The 24,422-nt window shown below is 38.8% G+C and overlaps 1 protein-coding gene across 1 annotated transcript in view; it reads right to left on the bottom strand.

Moving 5' to 3' along the window:
* Positions 1-13,125, bottom strand: part of LOC109915733 (calcium/calmodulin-dependent protein kinase type IV-like) — an 18,759-nt gene extending 5,634 nt beyond the window's left edge. The window contains exons 1-4 of the mRNA XM_048613934.1: positions 13,060-13,125; positions 12,183-12,273; positions 10,895-10,969; positions 677-752 (exon numbers count right to left, since the gene is read on the bottom strand). Coding sequence (XP_048469891.1) covers positions 677-752; positions 10,895-10,969; positions 12,183-12,273; positions 13,060-13,125 — 308 coding nt within the window. The remainder of the gene's footprint in view (positions 1-676; positions 753-10,894; positions 10,970-12,182; positions 12,274-13,059) is intronic.
* Between the last annotated feature and the right edge of the window lie 11,297 nt (positions 13,126-24,422).

The following is a 24,422-nucleotide window of genomic DNA, read 5'->3' as shown; positions in this document are numbered from 1 at the left end:
ATCCACCTTCAGGGTCACCTTGACCTGCTGCTTGCTGGTCCAGATTCCGTTCTGAGGAAGGGTCACCGGACCCGAAATGTTAACTCTGTTTTTTCCTTCACAGATGCTGCCAGACCTGCTGAGCTTTTCTAGCAACTTTGTTTTTGTGTTGTGTTTGTGAGTACTTCATGTAGGTTCTCGTAAGGTTTAAGCAGAGGAGAAAATAACTGCTGACAACCATTGGCTTGGAATCAGAATAGAAGGGGGTAAAGGCAAGAAGCACTTTTCCTCACTGTGGCTTACTTACTTTGAAAGAAATACTGCAGTAAAGTTAAAAACAGAGTCTTAAAAATGTTTGAAATTTGCAGAAGCCATATGGCTTTTAAAAAGTGTCATTTCATTTTCACATTTGCTTAGACAGGTTTAATCAGCAGGTTACCACAACTTATGCATGAAACTCAACAGCTTTAGAATAATTCAGCTGAAAAACTGCCTACGATTAATAGTCCTAGCAAATCAAATTAGTGCCAGCATGAAATCAAGCCTGAAGGTTGGTTTGCTTTGTGTTATCTAAGTTTTGGCATCCACAATTTTGACAAAACATATTGTGTATTAGTGGCTAGCATCTGAGTTCCTTGCAACATTATAATATGATGTTCCACTCATGACAGTATAGTCATGTTTGAAGCACACTTACAAGATGTAAGTTATGACTCCAACAGACCACATATCCACCTCGGGCCCGTAGGTGCAGCCTCGCAGGATCTCAGGTGCTGAAAAAATGGAAAATAATCAAATGGCATTAATAACTTAAACATTAAATACATATTATTAAGCTTTAGAAACAAAAACAAAAAGTGCTTAAAATATTCAGCAAGTCTGGTAGCATCTGTGGAGAAAGAAACAGTGAGATGAGAGTGACAGCCCTTGACATCAAGGCCGTATTAAATGGAGCATGGCATTGAGGAGCCCTAGCAAAACTGGAATCAATGGGTATTGGAGACAAACTGTCTACTGGTTGGAGTCATACCTGGCACATAGAAAGATGGTTGCAGTTATTGGAGGTCGGTCATCCCAGCTCCAGGATATCTCTGCTGGAGTTCCTCAGGATAATGTCTTAGGCTCAATCACCTTCAGCTGCTTCATCAATGACCGTCCCTCCATCATAAGGTTAGAAGTGGGGATGTTTGCACAATGCTCAGCACCATTTGTGACTCCTCAGATACTGAAGCAGTCAGTGTTCAAATGCTGCAAGATCTGGACAATATCCAGGCTTGGGCTGACAAGTGGCAAGTAACAGTCAAAAGCCAGGCAATGACCATCTCCAATAAGAGACAACCTAACCTCCACCCCTTGACATTCAGTTATGTTACCATCACTGAATCCCCCACAACTAGCATCCTTGGGGTTACCACAGACCACAAACTCACCACATAAACACAGTGGCTAAAACAGCAGGCCTGAAGCTAGGAATACTGCAGTGAGAAACTCACCTCCAGACTCTGTCCACCATCTACCAGGTACAAGTCAGGAATGTGATGGAATATTCCCCACTTGCCTGGATGGGTAAAGCTCCAAAAACACTCAAGAAGCTTGACAACATCCAGGACAAATCTACTGGCTTGATTTGCACCACATCCACAAGCATTCACTCTGCCCACCACTGACACTCAATAGCAACAGTGTGTACTATCTACAGGATGCACAGTAGAAAAACACCAAATTAGACGGCATCTTTGAACCCCATGAACACTTCCATCTAAAAGGACAAGGACATTGGATACATGGGAACACAACCACCTGCAAATTTCCCCCCAAGCCACTTACCATCCTGACTTGGAAATATATCCGTTCCTTTGCTGTCACTGGGTCAAAATCCTGGAATTCCCTCTCTACGGGTATTGTGGGTCAACCTACAGCATATGGACTGCAGCAGTTCAAGAAGGCAGCTCAGCACTACCTTTTCAAGGGCAACTACAGAAAGGCAATAAATGGTCACCTGCCAGTGAACCTTTGTCCCATGAGTGAATAAAAAAAATGTTAATGTTACATGTTAGTGACCCCCCTTCAAGACTGGGAGTACGTGTTAAGTAAGGCAGGGAACCGGACAAAGTTTGCTTTGTGGGTTTCTCGTGTGGGAACACCCCACCTGCCACTGGCTGAATACAAGTAGTGGTAGGATGAGGGCCTTAAATGGACATTAATGGAGAAGAGGTTCTCCCCTGCCCTCTCATTCTCAACTGAATTCTCTCCCTGCCTCTAAATCTGCTACTGGTATGGATAGGAGATATTAAATTGTACCTTGTTTCTAAGCTGAAATCAAAAGAAAGAGCAAGAGATACACTAACTCCTTTGCATTGTCCAATTATTTTCATTAACTGCAGGGATAGTTGCACTGCTGACATCAGGCATAGCATTGAAAATGAATCTAGGAGCAGTGTATTTGGCCCTCTCACTCTACTTTCTTGCTGGATTATTTGGTGGACCTCCATTTGGAGGGTGACTTTAGGCTACTGTTTTCTTTAATTAGAGGTCTTGAGATAATCTACACAACAATGAAATGGAGATGATTCAGAGCTTTGCATCTCTTTTTTTCAGGTACTATTAACCATTTTCAGGTCTGCAGAATTTCTAACTTCTAAATCAGGCAAATTTGGGTCATCAGATATTGCATGCTGTGCCTCACTAACGTCTAGAATCAGGGTAGAGGAAGATGGAGGAAAATTATACCTACTGTGTTGACTAGTTTTTATAGTATGTTATTATCCAGCTGTGGAAATGCAAGCCACCGCTTACACTGTGGACTTGAACTTGAGCTGTTATTGTGTTCAAGGCTTATCTGATAAAAATAAGAAAATATGGAATTCTAATAGGTGTAATGATTTGGAGCACAGGCTTGCTGTTCTCACAGTTTTTTTTTAATGTCATATTGTATTGGTGGCCTTAAATAGGGAAGTGAACAGTGGGAAATCTACGACTCTGGTAACCTTTAATTAGAAGATAATTTAAAAACTGTGCTGTAGGACTTTTTTTCTCTGTAATGGGGTTGCGGATACTAAAAACAGCTTTATACGTTCCCCTTATGCTGTATATTTGAGCTGAATAAGAAGGGTAACAGGAATATATTCATCCCATTTTTTAAAGTTTCAGAATCATGAATTGAGCATAAACTGAGAGAGGAAGATAATGCTAAAGCCCATTTCTGCATAGGGTGTTTGTTTCACTTTTACCATATTAGTTATCATTTTTTTTCTGTTACTATAGTTATTAACCGTGACAGAAAAGAGATTACAGCAACAGCAACACATCTGACATGGCCACAAAAACAGACCACTTGATGCTGCTCAATCTGTGATTGTCTCGCACCTCTTTTAGAAACTTTTGAAAATGAGATATGCAAGGACAAATCATAGCATTCCAGGTCTACTTCAACTTTTGAAAGGTCCAAAACATACTTGAATCATATGGATACATTTACTTAGGCATTGTCTTTTTTGTTAGCATAACTATTACTTAAATTTCAGCAAATGGGAACAGAGATATGCTATGTGGATGTAGTGAGGAGTATCAAGGTTAGGTTTGAGTAGAGTACAGTATGTCGAAAATCCTCAAACATGCCACCTCTCGAAATCCATCCCGATTTTTCTCATCAGTCTATGTTTACAAAGTTTCAACCAGGTCTCTGCCCTTCCCATAGCACTGAATCTTTCTTAGTTAAAGTCCATTGTGGTTGTGACTAATAGAAAACTATTCTTCCTCATGCTTCTCAGCCTGTGTGTAAATTGACACAGTTGATCACACTATCCTCCTCCATTATCTCCGCTACGTTGCCTACCAGGATGAGACTGCTGTCCCCGGCTCCATTATTATCCTTCCAATCAAAGCCAAAGAATCATTTGCAATAGCTTCTCCTCATGTCCTGCACTACTACCTCTCAAAAGATTTATCCTTGGCTGCTCCAATTTTTCATCTTAAATGCTGCCCCAAATAAATACATATCAGCATTCACGTAAACATTGATGACACCCAGATTACCTCACCAGCACATCTCTTGACCCCTCTATTGCCTTTGACTTGTCAGGTTGCTTGTCTGATGTCCAGTACTGGTTGAGCAGAAAACTTCATCAAATTAAACGTTCTGAAGAGTGAAACCATTGTCTTTATTCTCTTCCAGAAGCTCTGTTCCTTAGCCACCTATACCATCATGCTTCTAGAGCACTGTTGAGCTGTCACAATCACGGAATTTTATATAAACCCAAGATGAACTCCTGTTCCCACATCTATTCCATCATCAACATCATCTAATTCCATATGCGTAGTATCGCCTATTTCAGCCCCGTCTTAGTTCATGTGCACTTCAATTTATTACGAATGGACTTAAGGGATTTAATGATAGTACAGGAAGGCTGAATTGTGGTAGAAGATCAGCCATGATCATAATTAATGATGATACTAGTTCGAAAGGCCTACTCCTATTCCTACTTATTATGTTTTGTATGTTCTTATGAAAGCCTCATTTATGCCTTTGTTACTTTTAGACTTGGCTATTCCAGTGCTCTCCTCATCAACCTCCCATCTTCCTACCTCCATAAACTTCAGCTCACCAAAACTCTGCTACTATATCCTAACTCAGACCAAGTCCTATTCATCTATCACCTCTATGTTTGTTGACTTACATTAGCTACCAGTCTAGCAATGTATTGATTTTAAAATTCTGATTGTTTTTTTCAAATCCATTCATGGACTAACCCTTAGAAAGCTGGACTTTTCCTTTTCTGGCCTCTTGCACACTTCTATTGTAACCACCATTGGCAACTGTCTCATCAGCTGCCTCAGTTTTAAAATCTAGAATTCTTTCCCTGAACCTCTCTGCCTCATTAGCACTCTCTTGTCCTTTAACACATTCCTTGAGGCTTAATATCTCCATATGTGGCTTGATGTCAAATTTTGTTTGATAACACTCTAGTGAAACCTTGAGACTTTTTGTTACACTTTAATTACTGATGCTGATTGGCCGGATACTGGGAACAGAAGCACATACACATTTGACTGCATCTGGCAGTGCATGAATTATTTGTATTTTACTGTTAATGTCATTGGTGTGCAGCCATCAGCCAGTGCCAGTGCACCTGCAAGAGTGGTGACATTATTCAGTCAGCGACTCTCTCTGGCATGCCCTGCCTGCGAATCACCCACTTCGTCTAGCTGTCCCCAGCCTTCGAGGCTCCAAAAATTGTGAGTTGTGGTCTTTCTGGCAAAGGTGATAATCAGTAATTTCAAGGTACCAAAATAATACTGCCTCTCACTACATGCATGTCAATCTGTATTTCTTTCATATCACAATCAGCTTTTGCAAAATTCTAATGCAGTAAATTATATAGTGTAAGCACATGTTTGTAGTCTGAGAAATAATGCACAGTAAGAAGTAACCTCTTTAGCAAAGTTTACTGACTGCAGTTTGTTTCTACTGACACTAATGCGGCATTCTAATCAAGAAAGATTTACTTAAATTTTCTACTGCTTTCTGCATATCTACTGTATTTTAATAAATAGAAAGTTTAAAGTTGCAGACTTTGGTGTCACAAATAATGCAACTACTTGCATAGGAAGTTGTGACCGTTATCAAACACAGTCATTAAGTTCAAGGCACCCTAACTAATTAAAATTCATCATATCATGTAAGATGCAGCAACAAGTACTTGTGTGTGTGTATATATATCATCTGTTGCATATTATATATATCATATGTTGCACATTGTATAGCTAGATGGATTTCAGTGAGATATAGGAAATTATATAGATATAACAGCTGTGTACACATCTTAATTTATAACTAATATCCAGAACTTGGATGAACAATCAATTGCAAGAAAAAAATCATGCCAGTTATTAATAAATATAGTACAACTTCAATATTGCTGAAAAAAGAACTTATTGAAGCTTTTTGTCTTGCACTCATCAGGGCAATTTGCAAGTAATACCAATATAGAGAGAAAACAATACTTATGCTGTATGACATGTGTGCACTAATTGGTTGGCAAGTGGACTCTGATTAGTAGAAGTGCTGCCATGGAGAATGCAAATGTCAGTGATGGCTGATAGTAAACTGTCAAGCTTTGAAGTTTAAACAAGATAGGTGACTCTGATTACTTAAGATACTGCCTTGAGAAATGAACTAAAAACTGGCTGTCACCTATTTTGTTGCATTGAAATAGACATAGTGTGTGTACAGGTTTATGCATTAATAAACATTAATGGATGTACATGCAAGTGCATCATATTGCAAGCCTGACTGTCAGTCCTAAATTGGTTGTCAGCATAATACTTCGTATCTTCTGGATTTTGTCGCAAATTTTCAATCTATTACAGACTAAGCTGAAATGGTAAACATGCTGTTTGAGCAACAGATGAAACTAATTGCTTTATGTTGCTAACACGCAGTAGCATTACAACTGGTGTTCACGATTAACAGGATGCTGTCATAAAGCCATAAAACGTTCTACCTATCCAACAAAACAGTAATGCAGTATATGAATTTCAGTGTTGGTGTGATGCTAGGTACATGGACCATACATCTCAAAGCGTGGTGGACTATATCAAACAGCATATCCCTTCAACAAGTAAAGTACTGATCACATGAATTGCAAAACTCACAGCACTGTGTCCAACTTAGATTCCACATCTGGACAACATTTGCTACATAATCCTTAGTTTGGGAAGGATAATGCTGAGAAGCAATTTAGGATTGTCAATCACACTTGCAATATGGTTCACTTAACATACTGGATTTATTAATACACAGAGCCCTGTTCTTTGTAGATAGAAATAATATGTATATATATGTCTGCTTCAACTCAACAAAGGAGATGGCAGCCATTCTCTGGTTCATTTCTCAGTGAAATCCCCTGACAATAAGATCAACTTACCTTAATTAAAATTTAAAAATGTTAAACAAGTAGTTAATAGTCAGTATCATTAACTGGTGTGATCTGCATGGCAACATTAAACTAATCTCAAGGTGAACCTGATGTTGCCTATCTAGCTCATTCAAGCAACAAACAAAACACAAGCTCCTCGCCTCCACATCACATCATCTAATTGCTTCTTACATGACTCCAAAGACGTTGATTCTAATTACCTCAAATGGAAGTCTACTTAAAGTATTTGTTGTTATTTGTATGAGCAAATCTTTGTGATATTAATCTAGTGTCGCTAGGTTGATTTTGAACCTTTAAAATCATTAAAGGCTTTAAGTTATTAACTCATGTGATTGTGCATGTGAATAAAGCTGTCATTAAAATGTTAAGCCCTGATTTTAACCACCATGGCTGACCAAGAGACAGCATGCATATCCTTACATAACCACACACTATTTTGATAGATGTTATGGTCAGCCAATGAGGCCCTTGCACCAGGCAGAATAAGGCCTCATTGAAATTCAGATGTTAGGCCATGATATCATTTTGATCCTGACTATACTTTCTATGGTCAGCCTTGACCAGAGTACAATGGGCACAAAGGAGCTTCAGGAGAACAATTAAAAAGGTAAGCAGTTTCTAAAAATGGTTTCTCATTGCCTAGGGACACGTGGAAACATGCTTCTTACAGTAATCATCCACCATTCATCCACTACCACGCTTCCTCCACTGAACTGACTGCTGGGGACTGCTGCTGTGGGTACATAGCCAGAGCATCTTGCGGGGCTTAGCAAACCTCCTATGCTTACAAGCTTGTTATCATGCATTGGCACTAGATTTGGAAAGAGTTGGCTGTGGTCTACTCAGATAAAGCTCAGGAATGAAATGACTCAGACCTTACACTGGAAAGGCAAGGCAAGGTGATCTTAACGTTCTCTTCACCAGTTCCACATTCGCTTCTCTATCTCCTCTGTTAAAATGTAAGCATTGGTAACAGATAATTTATTTTGAAACATATATCATGAAAGGTATTGTAACAGCAAGAGTGAGTTATCACAGTCTTACGTTTGCAAAGTATGTGCAAATTTCGGCACACTCTTGTAAAAGTTAAAACCAGTGCCTGGTTCAGGAGGGAGGGTTTTTGATAACTGGGCCAGTTGGACTGGTTCTGGGGCACATGAAATCTGTGCAAGGAGGATGGGTTACACTTTACCTAGATTGGGGAGATCTCCTTTTGGGGAGATTTGCTAGTGCTGTTGGGGAAGATTTAAATTAGCTTGTCAGGCAATGGGAACCTAAGAGGAAGTTTACATAGAATAAAAACACAGCTGATCATGGGAAGTGATTAAGCTATAAATGAATGTGAAATATAGCAGAAACCAATCCTAGAATCAACCAGGGTCAAATTAAAGAATAGTGTGGAAAAGGCAGAATTAAAAGCACTTTGAATGCTCACACCATTTGCAACAAGATAGATGAATTGAAGGCAACAGTATAAGTAAAAGAGTATGATTTAATTGCAATTTCTGGATATGTGACAGTAGGATGACCAAATGTGAACAAATATTAAAGAGTATCTCCCATTTTGGAGAGATGGGCAAATAGGAAAAAGAGGTGGGGTAGAGCTGATCGATTTATGAAGAGAAACTTATATTTGACAAACCTGATAGACTCTTTTAAGAATGTTATTAGTAAAGTTGATAAGGGCGAACAAGTGGATGTGGTGTGTTTGGATTTTCAGAAAGATCCTAATAAGGTACCATATAGGAGGATAGCAAACTAAATTAAAGTACATGGAATTGGAGGTTATAGACTAGCATGGATTGAGGCTTGCTTAACAAGCATAAAGCAGAAAGTAGGAATAACTAGGTCATACTCTGGTTGGCAGACTGTGACTAATGGGATACAGCAAGGATCAGTGCTAAGACCCAGCTGTTTACCATTTATATTAAAGATTTAGTGTGTGGCCTATGGTGCAGAGGTAGTGTTCCTACCCTGGGGCCAGGAGACTTAGGTTCATACTCCCACCTGCTCCAGAGGTGTGTAAATAACATCTCCAAACAGATTGATGGGAAAACATATAGATGTGGGGGCTAATTGTAACATTTCCAGTTTTGCAATTGATATAAAACTTGGTAGGGATTTGAATTGTGAGAAAGGATATATTCCACAGTAGAACAAGCTACCAAAGGAAATGGTCACTGCCACATCACTGGAAATCATTTAAAAACAGTCATTATCAGGATTGTCATTTTCAGCAGACCATGCTTGTTGTGGCTGGCTCTACCCATCTAAATGTTGGCAGAAGTGATGCTGATGCAACTAAAGCAGAATCTCTCCCTATGTCACTTTCCTCCTCTTTAAGACATTTCGTTAAAAGTCTTTGACCAAGTACTTGGTCGTCTGACCTAATGCCTGCTGGATCTCAATGTCACATTTTTTTCTTTTTTAATGCTCCTGTGAAGCACCTTGTAATGTTTCTTTACATTGAAATTGCTATCTAAACATAAATGGTAGCGCTGGCCCTCATGTGTTAACAGCATCATGTGATGGCATTTAGCTTGCACAGTCAATCAGATTGGTTTCAGCTGAAACACTTGGAGTGAATGTGTCTTGGGTTGCGTCTGGATGCTCTGGTTTCCTCCCATGGTCCAAAGATGTGCAGGTTAGGTGGTTTGGCTATGAGGATTGCAGGGTTACAGGGTTGGGAAAAAGAGTCTGGTTAGGATGTCTTCAGAGGGTTGGTGTGGATTTGATGGGCTGAGTGGCCTGTTTCCACATGTAGTGATTCCACGATTCTATGATTTAGACAGGCTCAGTGAAACAGCAAGAGTGTGGCACATGGAGTATGTGAGATGTGGATAAATGAGGTTGTCCACTTAGGTAGAAGGAATGCACAGTATTTCTTAAATGATGAGAGATTGGAAAGTGTTGATGACCAAAGGAACCTCCTTGTTTATAAGCCACTGAACCTGGCATGCAGATACAGCAAGCAATTTGAAAGGTAAACATTAAGTTAACCTTTATTGCAAGAGGTGGTGAGTACAGGAGCAAAAATGTCTTGCTTCACTTATACAGAACACGAGTGAAACTGCACCTAGAGTATTTTGTATAGTTTTGATCCTTTTGTCTAAGGAAGGATATACTTGCAATAGAGGCACTGCAGCAGAAATTCACTAGACCTTTTTCCTGGGATGGTGGGACTGCCTCATGAGGGTGGATTAAGGAGCCTGGACTTGTATCCCCTGGAGTTTAGAAGAATGAGAGATGATGTCATTGAAACTTATAAAATTCTTAAAGAGATAGTCAGAGTAGATGCTGAAAAGGTGGTTTCCCTGCCTGTGGGGTTTAGAATCAGAGGACACAGTCTCAGACTAAAAGGTAAACCATTTAGGACTGAGATGAAGAGGAACGTCTTTAGTCTGAGGATGGTGAACGTTTTGAATTCTCTACCTCAGAGAGCTGCGGAAGCTCAGTCATTATGCAAGATCCATACAGAGATTGGTAGCTAGAAATCTATCAATGACATCAGGGATAAGGGACAGCATAGGACCTTAGCATTGAGGTAGCTATCAGTTATAACAAAGCAGGTTCAAGGGTTTGAATGATTTCCTCCTACTCGTATATCTTATTGTGCAGGTAGCAAAGGACCTGCTGTGGGACCGAATGGTGTTTAGTGCTGTACTGAATCAATTTTACAAGAAACAATGCATTTGTTAGCCTTTAAGTAATAATTTAAGTAGTTGAAGTACCTTGATTCTCAGTCTCATGGGAATATTCCACTATCATTGTAAAATGGTAACTTGCTCCCGTGGAATAAAACGAAATTATCAAAGTGAGCATTTTACTGACAGCATGATTTGCTCGCTCCCTTTATCCAAATAACCTCAATTCAGTGGAAGTTTTTGGCATATGATTTTTATAGTTTGTGCTCAAATATTCTTGTATCAAAATGTCACAATGTTTGTTAGACATTCAGTTAAATGCTGTTTACATACCACAATATCCAGGGGTCCCGCAGACTGTCTTCATGGTAACCTGCTCATTCAGAATTTTGGATAGACCAAAGTCAGCTACATCAACAAGAAAAGACAGAACAGGATCAATGGTGAATTTTTTACAATGTCTATGTGTTTGTTATTATTGTAAGAACAAACGTTTGTGTTATTGTCAAGAAAAATGATCAAATATTATACGAGCATCAATGCTGAAAAGCCAGCATTTTAGTACCCGCCGGCCTGATGATCTGTGCACCTACTTTTAATAACTGCTTTTTGGAGCAGACGAAAGGTTTAGGTAACTCCACAGCAGAGATGGTGCTTGTTGCTAAGCACAACAGTACATTTAGAAAAAAAAATTCTTTTAGTTATAATTGAAAAGGCTCTTTTTATGGTTAAGAAAATCCAGAAAAAATAGAAATAGCCTTTTAATCTTGACGGGCACTTTTGCAGAATAGTGGCTATCGTAATAAGGCCTCAGTTAAGAAATAAACTACATATGCTGAAAATAAAAATAAAAACAGAAACAGCAGGCTGTCTGTATCTTAAAAGAGTATATTAAAAAACCTAACAATCTGTGTAGAGATTCAAGAGACAGTTTTCCAACCATTGACAGTACTCTGGAAAATTAGACTTTATTTATCAGCATGTCATATATGTGAAAATGAGTCTATACTCAAAACATTAACTTGCCTTTTTTTTCAAATCCAGTCTACAATGTTTTATATTTTAATTTACATAAAATTAGGAGAGTTTTTCAGAAACCTTCAAATTCAGTTTGAGAGAGAGTAACTGGGGTCTCAAACCCATGTTCACAACTTAAATTAAAAGGAATTATTACAGAGATGTGAGGAAAGAGTGTCTGAAGCAAGCTAATGTAAATTGGAGACTTGTTATCCACACTAGCCCTGGACTAGGAGATCATTTTTGAATATTTTGCAATAATTTTTGCAAGAAGCTACGGTATGTGCATGTTATGTTGATCCAGAATCGACCTTGACTCTAATGCTTCAATGGTGAATAACATGCTGTTATTTGATCATTGTCTCAGCTCTTACATGGAAAATGGCCTTTACTCCGAGATACAAGATTTGAAACAAAACACATTTGTTAAGCACATATGAGAACTTCCCTATTGTCATGGTTAGCAGAACTATGAATTTGTTGACAATTTTGCTATTCACAGAGCAAATAGAAAATCTTCATATTGCTGGGGAGTTGTGTAGTTTCTCTCAAATTCTAAGTATGGCAAATCTTCAGTTATATATAATTGTACAGTGAGGCTTACCTATTTTCAGTGGTGCTTCTGATGATAGATCTGCATATAGAAGGTTTTCTGGTTTAAGGTCTCGATGGACCACTCCGTTCTCATGTAAATACTGAAAGGATATTCAGAAAGAAATCAGACTTCACGTTAACAAAATAACAGTACCGTAATTTTGTGCTCGAGTGGCTCTTGGTCAATTGCTACTGGTCTTTGTTTCTGATTATTTCTTAAATTGCAGCCTCTTTTGCTGAAGCAGTTGTACAATGATGAAATCAATCTGTTTTCATAACAGGTTTTCCAGCACTGGCAACAGCAGAAAATGTCAATGCCAATGAAAATTACAAAAGGGACTTAAAAAATTAAAAAGTCATTTGTAGTATTTTGGTAAAGATCAGTGCTAAGATTGCATGTGTGCTACTCTGTGATTTAATCTTTGTTTCTGTGTTTTTGGGATTACATTTCTTCTATTTATATATAGACTAGTTGGTTCATGGGGAGGTTAACGTGGATCTGAATGCCAAGCTGGATTTGTGGAGTTGGGAATTTTCTCAAATACAGTGAAATTTCAGCTTCACGAAATCCAGCTATTCTAAAAGATTCTTGCTCTCATGTAAATTTGAAAATTGGAAGGCATGCCTGATTTTCTGGCATTACTGCTGAGCTTGTTAATTCTAGTGTATTCAATGGCAGACCTAGAACTTTCACCCTTTAGTTGTTTTGTTTTTATCACATTGGGTTAAAAGTGTATCACAATTTTTTTCCAGGAAGTGCAAAGTCTGTGGTTTCAACAATTTCTGGTTACAGTAACTTCGAGACAACTTTATCTGATTTTATATGTAGCTTTCAGGTTGGAGGAGACACTAATACAAAACTTCGTAAAGTTGGAAAGGTTCCGTACTTTAGCTAGAAAAGCAGTGCAGCCCAGAACTCCAAGGTTCCCAACCTTGAAACTGGCAACAGCCATTTTAAGGGGGTTGGGAATGGGGACAGGAGACATTTTACACAACAGAGACAGTTGCATAGTTAAGTTCAGCTGCCTTCAAACAGAAACAGTTTTGGTTGCCCAGATTTCTGAAACATGACTTCTGGGCTTTGGCCATTTGAGAGAAAGGTCTGAACCTGTCAGAATTATTTGAAGAGGTAAGGTAATCTTTTGGGTGAACTCACATACTTCTTTTACAGAGGTCAGGTACCCTTTGGAGAAGTAAGGCACCCCTTTGGCATTGTTAAAATTAGACATGAATGTATGTAAAATTGGATAAGGTCTTTGAAGATGTTCAATTTAATTCCTTGTTGTTTAAATTTTGAGAAAAAAGCATCACCCAGCCTGCATTTGGAAAAAATCCATGATATTTCAATAAATATTTGTTGATATGAGCCTGAGCGTTATCATCATACGATTAATGTTCCTTGTCTGTTTCCACACCTTTTCATTACCATTGTGTTGGATCTGTAAATTTGCATTTTGACCAGTCAGAGATGTTGTAGCTGTTTTTAAATTGGTGTGGGGGTGAGGGGACGGTTACATGAATACAGGTGTTTGTTTTTAAAGGGGACTAAGCACTTGAAAGAAATCTGTATTTGTATCAGCGATTAAGTAATTGAAGCAATTTAAATTTCTTGAATGACCTTTTATCAATGAAACTTTTATTTTAAAATATTGAAGTCTATAACAGACACTTAGAAATTTATTCTGTTTAATTTCAGCATAGGGACCAAGGCCTTCCCATGGTGAAGTCTAGGTGACTTGGCAGCAAAGGTATAAAGGACCATGAAGTGTGGTTGGAGTTCATAGATTGGTAAGGAAGGTATGAGAAGCAATTGAGGTTAGTTTCTGGGCCTTACATTGGTATGGAGGACATGGGATGGGTAAAGGGTCATAGATTACCTTGTGGGTAATGAGATGCTATGGGTGTGTGGTTGGGGGCGGGGGGTACATCAGGAGATTTCATCAGTTAACATTCTGGCTCTCCACCACCCTCTGGCTGCCTATATACTGTTTCTAGGAGCAGAATGCCTGACTTCATTTTGCACCCATTCCCCAGTACTGAAGATTACAACAATGGAGGCACGTTTTCTCAACCTAGGTTTGTGGAGCTGGGAATTTTCTCAAATACAGTGAAATTTTGGCTTCATGACATTGTAAATCCAGCTATTCAAAAAAAAATTCTTGCTGTCATGTTTTGGAATCCCACTGAAATGGCCAGAAACCTGGGAAACTTAGGGGCTGGGCTTGGAGACTGTCTTCATTAGGATTCTCTCACCTTCAGTATTCATAGTGATACAGTTTATGGAGCTGTTACCTTTCATGTCATCTAGCATTTGTGAAACTATTGGTGATTATAGGGCCTACTCAGGATAACAAGGTCTACATGTACACCAATCTTCAGTCCTTAAACAGACTATGAGGCACTATCATTAAAAATCATTAAAAATCATACCCTTCTGCTGGACCTTGCTTGACTCCCTCCAAATAGTTACTTTCCTTCCTGATGCACAGTCTAGCAGCACTGTCTTTTAGGACTCCACTAGTTCAGTTCCTAGTAGAGCGGCTGTGACAGAGTATTTTGTGTTCTTTTTTTCCTGTGGTGCTTTTCCAAATTGGTGTGGAACATGGAGGAGTATGGATTCATCAGCCCTAGGAGGGGGCATTGTGTTGGGTGGGAATAAGCAGGAGATTTGCTTGCCTATGTTTGACCTGGAGACATGATATTTTGTGGGTCTAGAGTCAATGTAGAGGACTGCTAGGGCAATTCCCTGCTGACTGTATACGCTGTGCTGCCACCTCTGTTGAATTTGTCCTGAAGGTGGGATATGACATATGGTCTTGTGAACATATCCAGGGATAATGATGATGAAGTCTGGGACATTTTCTGTAAAGTACGATTCCATGAGTATGACTCTAGGCGGTTGTTTGATCAGAAGATGGAACAGCTTTCCACTTTTTGGAACAAATCCCCAGACGATAGCAAGGAGAACTTTGCAAGATTGACAGGACTAGGTTACTGCTGTTGTTTCTGGTGCCTATAGGTTAATGCTGAGTAGTCCATCCAGTTTCCAGACTTTGTATTGGTTTGAGACAACCGATCATCCTTACTTGTCCTTGAACTGTGTTGAAAGGACATTTAAGAGTCTATCACGTTTCTGTGGTTCCGGAGTCACATGTAGACCAGACCAGTTAAGGACAGGCAGATTTCCTTCCTTAAAGCACATCAGTGAACCAGATGGGTTTGTACAACAAGTGACAGTGTTTTATGATCACCATTAGATCAGCTTTCAATTCCAGTTTCTTTCATTAATTGAGTTCAGATTTCTGCCATCTGCCATGATGGTGTTTGAATCATATTTTACCACATCCCAAGAAGATTAGCCTCTGATTAAAGGAAGCTATTGCTGGACAGGACTTCTACTCCCATAAGTTTGCCAGGCCTTCCCTGGAAGAGGCAGAGTGGGTTTCTCACCAGACTCCAGCCATCTGATGAGATGCCTGCTGCTTCAACAAGATTCTGCTACACTTTTTGGAAAAAAAAACGTATTCCCAATTTTTCTCAAAATTGTGATTGTGGGAAAGTTACACTTATGTTGTCAGTGATGTGTATTGAGCAGAGAAAATCACTGCTCCCACATTATTCTCCTCCAAACAATTTATTGTTGGGGCCTGCTTTTAACTCTATGTAAGTGAATATCTTTTGAATAATTTAAAAACTGGCCGTAATGGAATCAGTTTACCATCATCTGCAGCGCAGTGTATACAACAAAGATTTTTTTTCATAATTTGTGTGGTGACAAGCTCTGAGTTTGATGTCTGTCAAATGTTTCAATGTCAGCCAGCTGTGTAATGAGTTTCATCAGATTCAAGGCTGCTTAATTTCATTTGAATGAAAAATTAATCTGATATCATATTTTGCATTCAACCACTGTTCTCCAGGTGCAAAATTTGCTCAATTTCACAAGCATATTCATTCTGATCTGTTGTAAGCTGCATTATAACTGATCAAATATGAAGATTGAAACCATAACATTTACTGACTATTACTCTTGGTTATTGGTTTCTTCTTACTTGTTTGCACGTTATGGAGAATGCTGGCAAGGCACGAGAAGCTCAGTTTTGCATCCCAGTGATCATACTTTACATTTGAGTCTCATTCGAAATATTTAGCAGGGAGAGTATTACCTTGGATTTGGTCCTAACATGCATCCGTGCATACTCTTGCATTGATCAGAAGAACTGAGAGTAATTTGCTGTGTCAAGCATTGCTGATATGTTACAGAATTCCTGACAGCAGTGTAGGAACACCTACAATTCGAGGACTGCAGTAGTTCAAAAAGGCAGTTCACCAGCTTTTCCAGGGCAATTTGAGATAGTCAATAGATACTGGTCTAGCTAGAGATGCTAATGTTCCATTAATGAATTAAAAAAATATTTAAAACTTTTGACTGACTTTGACATTGACAAACTAATAACCTGTTCCTCTGAATACTATTGAGAGGCTTCGAGAACTACTTCTAACAATATGCGAAAGGCTGGCGTACCCTCTGAACTTACTCCCTTGAAGTTACATGGATCCTGTTTTTTTCCAGCCCTGAAACTTCCCTCAGCTTAAACTGTGCATGGAATCTTCTCAGGCATTGAATGGCATGGGTATTGCAAGAAAGTTGGGAGAATTGCAAGAGTTCGGCAGCGAGGAGCTTCCTGCCATCAAGAGCAAAAAGTCCCATTTTCCAACTAAGTGTTGAACAGCAATGTTAGATTCTTGCTAGTTAGCATACAATAATATCCTCATTATTTCTTCATTTCGCTTCAATGATATGTAGTCTCCTATTCTCCCAACCGCTGGACAGAAATTAGATGGCAATAATACCCGATTTGAAAGTCAGAACTGTAATCTGGTGACTCCAGCTCACCACTTTTTCCTCCTGCACTCCGTAAGTCACTGAAATCTTCGAACATGCTCCGAGCGTAGTGATCACATGTATGCCCTGTCCATCAGGGTCCTCAGGTCCCATTCCATAAAGTGGGATACCAATTTCCCTCTGTCTGATATGTCTGGGCAATTGACAGGTACTGTGCAGGACAGCTGTGGACTGCCAACGCTTGACTGGATGTATGACTTGGCTTTAAAGATTGTGCCATTGCCTGGAATACCTGGAGGCCTTGGCAGTGGCCAGCACTTCCACTAGAGGGGAGTGGGAGAATATGATATACATAGGTAATGAGGGGAGTTTGGGAAAACAGCCATCAGAAAATTCACTGAGGTCTGTGGAAAGAAACCTTCCAGAAACTTGCCAAAAATGACACATAGTTGATATATGAAAAGCTTCAGTCCTGTGTCTAACTGGTAAAAAAAAATCCCCAAAACCAATTTTTTTTGACTGAACAAGCAAGTTATATTCACAATGAAAGCACAGTTAAATGATCTGATACAGTTAATTTGACCACTAATCCATCTACTTTTTCTTCTGTCCATTGATTTTCTTCACTGTAAAGAAGTTAATCTTGGCTCATTGTATCCTGCCTTCACACAATTAAAAGAAGTAATATACTCACTTCTGAAATTTCCCTCTCTCACTTTCCATTGGTGTTGTCATTTTCTCGCTTTCTCCATTCCCTACCCTATTTCTCTCATTTTTTTCTTCTTCATTTCCAATTGACTCCCATCTGCCAGAATCTTATTATCTTCCCATCTTCTAAATCTACTTGGACTTGATTTAGACTGCCCAAGTGCAATACCACAGGAGTCTATCTGAAAAAGTTTCTGCTGAACTTGAAAACTTCAATAATTGCCTCAATTTCTATTGTGCTGAGGAACCCACACAAATTTTATTGTTCAGCTGTGAAAGTCATGTTTTCAAGCATGCCAGGGACACTGAGTATTTGTCAATATGACACTTAATCACAGCAGCATCTGTCAAGTTACAGCATTATATTTAAGACATGAGGTTGAGCCAATTTTTTTTGCAGTGGGTGGTTTCTTTCAAGTGGTCTATATCCAGATATTTGCAAGATTCGTGCATTGTTCAAAATACAAGCAATACTTTTATTAAAATAATGTTTAAAATGTCTTTATATGCTCAGTTCAGTATTTGGATATTCTCCTTCAGTCTCCTTCACCTCTCCAACTAATAGTTGCTTGGCAACATCCTGTATTGTCATGCAGTCCCTAACGCTGGAATATGTAAGTTTTTAAAATTCATTAACGTGATGAAGGTGTTGCTGGCTAGGCCAGCATTTATTGCCTTTCCCTAATTACCCAGCAGGGAGTTGTTTAAGAGTCAACCACATTGATGTGGGTCTGGGGTCACATGTAGGCCAGACCAGATAAGGATGGCAGTTTCATTCCCTAAAGGACATTAGTGAACCAGATGGGGTTTTCCAAGAATCAGCAATGGATTCATGGTCATCATTAGACTCTTAATTCTGAAGTTCTAAGCAGCTTTGAAGTTACTGATATTTAATAAATTGAAAATAAATGCAAGCTTACATTGTTCTGTTACCAAACAACTGATTTTGGTTATGAATGGTCCATCTTTAATAAGAATACCATTTCAACACTTTGCTGTATTCTGTTGCAAACCTCTACTTTCCCCATTATTCATATTACAGGAGAAGTTGTCTTGGTTATGCAACATTCTTTTGCTCCTCCACTTCATTCATAGAGGCAGATATTGACTCTGTGCAATGGTGTAAAATGATGATAGTAAGTTTTACTTCCATTGAAGTCAATGGTCAGAATCCTTTGGCTTGCTTCCTTGGCTTGTTCCCAATGAACTATTCAACTAATCTGTGACAGAACAGTTACAAACATTAGTTGCAACTTTTTAAAAGAGAGACCTCTTTTGAAAATTACCCTTTTGCTATCATGTTATCCATTCATTGTGCTCTGCTGCCCCATATCCCTTTGAGACTAAAACTCTTGACCACCGACCCTCACTTATTACCCTTAAATGATATTCTGATGTTGTCAGAAGGTTGAGAGATTTTTAGTAGAGATTACATTGACAGAGATCTCAAAAGAGAAACATGGCCCTCTTCTTGGTTAAGTTAATGTCCTTAAAGGACCTAATTCTAGTGTATTTTCATTTACATCCACAAACCCTACCAGGCCCAGACCAGAAGCTCCAACCTGTGCTGAAACCAGTGTTGAGACACAAATTGTCTCCAAATAAGTGATGTTGACAGTGTAGCGGCCTGACACATTTGAGTACAGGTGGCCGTGTGGAGGGTGGTCGCGAATGCTAGAAGATAGCAACCAAGCTCAAAAATCTTTTCAATTCCTGGGCGCCATCTATAATGTGCACTGTTGGAAACCCTGTCAACCAAAAAAGATTGTGCTGTCTTTCTAAAGGGAATGTGATGTTGGCCATTACATTTAGTACATCACCAATTGGTTAAACTTGGCAAAAATGTAATGCAGTCATTATGTTCACACCTGAAAGAAAGAGCTGGCCTTTCCAACAGGTGGCATAGCCACATGTGTCCTCCTTTGTGTAGCTATAATATAATAGATATTAGCTATGTATAGAATATAGCTATGATATAATAGAGGGACCAGCAAATGTAAATCCTGAGATAAATGTAGACCCTTGGATAAGGGCAGATATACATACAACATGTAAAGTACAGTTGTACCTGCTATTCTATACTCTTAGGACTTACTCTAAAAATCTAGAAACACAATTGGAACTGCCAAAAATATTTCCATCTTATTCACATTAGTGCTCTAAATAACATATTAACTGAAAGAAAAATTGAGAGGTAATTGGACAGAAAGGTTTTGCAATGCAGAAATCTGCATCAAAATTGCAAATAAAGCAGTATAAAAAGCTAAAAAATCTAATCTTAGATAATTTTAAAAAAAATTATAGCTTAGAAAGCTGCACCTACGTACTATGTGTACCTGTTCCAAATAGGTGGAAGATATTGCTGATCAGAAATTTGCAAGAAAATGACAAGTTCCATCATGGTAACAATTGACTTGTTTTTTATACTAGCCGCAAGTTTTCTTCTGGATAGCAGGACTCCTTCTAAAACCTGGGCATTTTTTCCTCATGTGCAAAATGCATCTTTATTTTGTGACCCTACACTTAACTCCATCAAGCCTCTGCACTGCTCATGGAATGTCACAAAATTACAACTGAAGTCTCTATTAGTAGGTAAAGACCTTTTCGAATGAAGGTCTCGTGTTAACTTAAGTTCAAAATAATGTGTAGTGAGATTGTGAGGCAGTGGGAGATAAATCTTGATTCGCTAATGCCTTACCTCAGTAGAGAAAAACACCATTGACAATGTGCTGCTTCAGGGAGTTCTCATATTGAGCCTCAGCCTCTGCTACATTTTCTGATGCATTATTTTATTTGTGGATTGTCGACTGCTTTTAACCCCACACATTCTCTAAAGAAATATGGGCCTCATCCTGATCAACAATATGCCATTTAACTTGGTTTATTCCATTCAGTTTCTAAAGGCTGTATTCTACTGAAACCTGTGTTGATCATACTGAAACCTGTCTTTCAAAGGCTTAAATATATCGGTGATACATTACTGCTTTTAATTTTTAATATAAAGCTTCTCTTGGAATTTTTTTAGCTCTTTTCTATCATTGAAACTAAACTAGTGCTCTGCTTTGTCTATGGATTTTGGCAAAATTGACGAGAAGTAGGTTTTTCACAAAATTGGATATTAAAAGTGGATTTTGGCAACTGTCCTTAGGCCAAGAGTCAAGACTCATGACTATATCTAATAAACCGTTTGAATGGTATTGCTTTGTCTACTTGGATTTCTTTTGCGCCAGAGATTTCACAATGTCTAGAATTCAGGAAGGGAAACAAAAAAAATTGCTACGTGGATAATATCCTACTGCATGGTAAACTGAAGAACAAATGAGATCAGAGGCTGAGGGACATATTAAAGGCACTACAAAAAACAGGCCTTCAAGTAAATTAGAAATACCAATCCGCTAAAATGATTATATTCCTAAGACATATTATCCAAGAACAAGATATCACAGTGGATCCAAGGTGAGCAGGAGCCATCAGTGAATTTTTAGCATTCAAGCAGTTCTTAGATATGACAAATCAAATGGGAAATATTTACCCCCAACTTAGCTACTCAACACATACAAGAGCTTTTTAAGAAAGGCGAACAATCGTACTGGAGTTACATACAGACTGCAGCTTTTGAACAGATTAAAGTAAAGTTACTTCCTACCGATATTTTAGTATGTTTGAATCCAGGTTTATTCACTGTAATGGCCACAGGTGCATAATCAACCAAATTAAGAGCAGTCATGATGGGGCATGAGAAACAGTCTATTTTACATCAATAGCTTTAACTGAACATAGGTACATTAAAATAAGTGTTAGCAGTTACATGGGGATAAGACAGGTTTGAAGACTACCTCATGGCACTGAAATTCCATGTTGAGACGGACCACAAGCCTTTGGGAGACATGACTGGGGTTGAAAGAAGTCACAAAAAAACCTGTATATATACAAAGATTCAAGCTTAGGCTGATGATATTCAACTATGGAATAGTTTATGTTCCAGGCACATTGACATAATGTCAGCTACATTTGAGATGAACAGAAAAACAAGATCTCAGTCTTGAAGGAGTAGAGACTTACTCTATGGCTATAACCACCACTTCACTGCAACCCAGGGTGAATGCAGACAAAATTGTGCAGCTAAGAAATCTGACAAGGAGCACGCAAAAGTCTAACAATTCTTCTGCAAGGATGGTAGAAATGTAGTTCGGCAGACCAAGTACTGAAAGGTTATCAAGAGCAGAAACAACCCTTGACAATAGTGCAAGATTTATTGATGTAAGACCATAGAATGGCTGTATCAAAGTTGACATGAAGAAGAATCCTACAGAAATTTGACTGATTTATTGTTGTCACATGTACTGAGATACAGTGAAAAGTGTTGTTTTGCATGTTTATACAAGCAGATTATACCATACTAAGTGCATCAGGGTAGCAGAACAGAGTGCAGAATATAGTGTTATAGGCGCAGAGAGAGAGATCAGAATTAACATTTGAGGAGTCCGTTCAAAAATCTGATAAAGGCAGGGAAGAAGCTGTTCTTGAATTTACTCGTACGTGTATTCAAACCTTTATAACTTCTGCTCGATGGAAGGAGTTGGAAGAGAGTATAACAGGGATAGGAGGGGTCTTTGAATATGTTGGTTGCTTTCTCAAGTCAGCAGGAAGTATAGGTGGATGGATGAGTGGTTGCCATATCATGCTGTGATGCATCCAGATAGGATTCTTTCTTTGCTGCATCTATAAAAATTGGTAAGAGTCCTTGTGGACATGCCAAATCTCCTTAGCCTCCCAAGGAAGTAGAGAAGTCAATGTGCTTACTTGATCATTGTGTCTAGATGGGTGGATCAGGAGAGATCTCTGGTGATAATTTCTGTCATGGTCAGTTATGGATTTGTTCAATTTTAAGGAGAAAATGTATTTAGCTGTACTTGACTTTATTTTACAGGATGGATTGAAGTGGCAAGGCTGCATTTAACCACAGCAGATTCAGTGATCAGAGCACTGAAACAGAACTATGTGATATATAGTTTCTTGGATGGATTAATATTGGACAACAGATCTCAATTCATGAAACAAAAGTTTTCAAGAAGGCACTTTGAAGGCAGACATCAATCATGTGACAAGTTCTCCATTCCATCGCCAGTTGAATAGGAAGGGTGTAAAGAACAGTCAAGACTTTGAAGTCACTAATGCATAACAATCCACGCTGGGAATTAGCTCTACTCAGCTACAAACCAACAATATTAAATAATGGGCTCTCGCCAGTGGAACTAGGGAGGTGGTTCAAAATTAATTTAGCAGTTTTAGGACACAAACTCAGGCCAAAGTTAATATCACAAGACCATAAGAAAGTAAAAGAACTAGGGAAAAGCCATAGCAAAAAGCAGCAGAAGTGGAACAGCTATAAACACAGGCTGTAAACTTGTCAAACTTTAGACCAGTGCAGAAAGTCCGGTTAAAAGAAGTAAGTAAAAAGCCATGGCTGTTAGAAAAACAGATCAACTGAGATCTTATATTATCAGAATGCCGGCAAGAACATTCAGGAGGAGGAGGAAGGCACTGACCTTACTCAGGCCAAGTGAGACAGAATATGATCATTATAACATGTGGGACAGCCATGTCTATACCACATCATACAGTATTCAAAATGGTACGACACCATCGCCCCAGTGCTGAACTCGTGAACAAGATCAGGACCAGTCAGAGTTCTAGATTGTCTCAACCTGAGAGATTAAAACTTCAAGGGGGGAATCTGGTGATCGGGAGGCATTAGTGATAAGAGTAATAACGGTGATAATTTGTTAATAATGACTTTAATGATTACATAAACTATACAAGTAAGTAAATGACTAGGATAATGTAGACGAAGTAGAGAGACATTTGGGAGAAACCTGTAATTGAACACATGATTCTACCATCAGTAGGACAGAAGATACCAGTCAAGATTAAGCATTTAAAGAACAAGGCCTTTTGCACTATACTTGGGAGCTGTATTTGACAAACAATGTACATTTGTAAATAAAGGAGTATTAAAGTACATAGGAGTTACAGAGTCTCACTTAAGAGATAAGGAGCAAGCAGCTGCAAGGAGAGTGTATATGCAGACACACACAGCCTGCCATAGTCCAGACTAGTGTCTCAAAGGGCGTGTGGCAGTATTGGCTTAAAGCAGGAGTGTGTTTAAAAACCACATAAGTCCACAGTTTTATTTTCTCTCATTGGTAGCTTTCTACCAGCTTCATTTGGTTTTGATTTGCAATTTCTCAATAACCTAAGCAAATGAGTTATTCTTTTAATATGGCGTTAAAAATTATGAACACAGGTATGACGTGAGGGTCATAGACATTTGCAATCATGTGATTTTTAAAAATAAATGCACACAGGATTTTCTTCTTTTAATTTTAGTCGCCCGTGTCTCCTTTCCCCCGAAGATGATGATTCATGCTGGGAATCTGTTCCATAGGAACCAGCTGCAGCTGGTAAAAGCAAATCTTTATATACCTCTCCCACAGCCTCCTAAGCTTCACAGCCACTGGACAGAATCTTCCAGGCCTAGAGGATGCAAGGTAGGAGGTGAGAAAAGTATTTAATCAGACAGGGTGATGGTGTATCAGAGCTCCACCGCTTTCCTGCCTTTCATTGTATTAAATTGTGGGCAGGGTGGTCCATGGCTGATACTTTCACTACCATCATCTGAGGCCCTGAAGTGGTCAA

The sequence above is a fragment of the Rhincodon typus genome, chromosome 29, assembly GCF_021869965.1.
Source record: "Rhincodon typus isolate 14 chromosome 29, sRhiTyp1.1, whole genome shotgun sequence".
Classification (NCBI taxonomy): domain Eukaryota; kingdom Metazoa; phylum Chordata; class Chondrichthyes; order Orectolobiformes; family Rhincodontidae; genus Rhincodon; species Rhincodon typus.
This window is presented reverse-complemented; position numbering and strand designations above follow the sequence as displayed.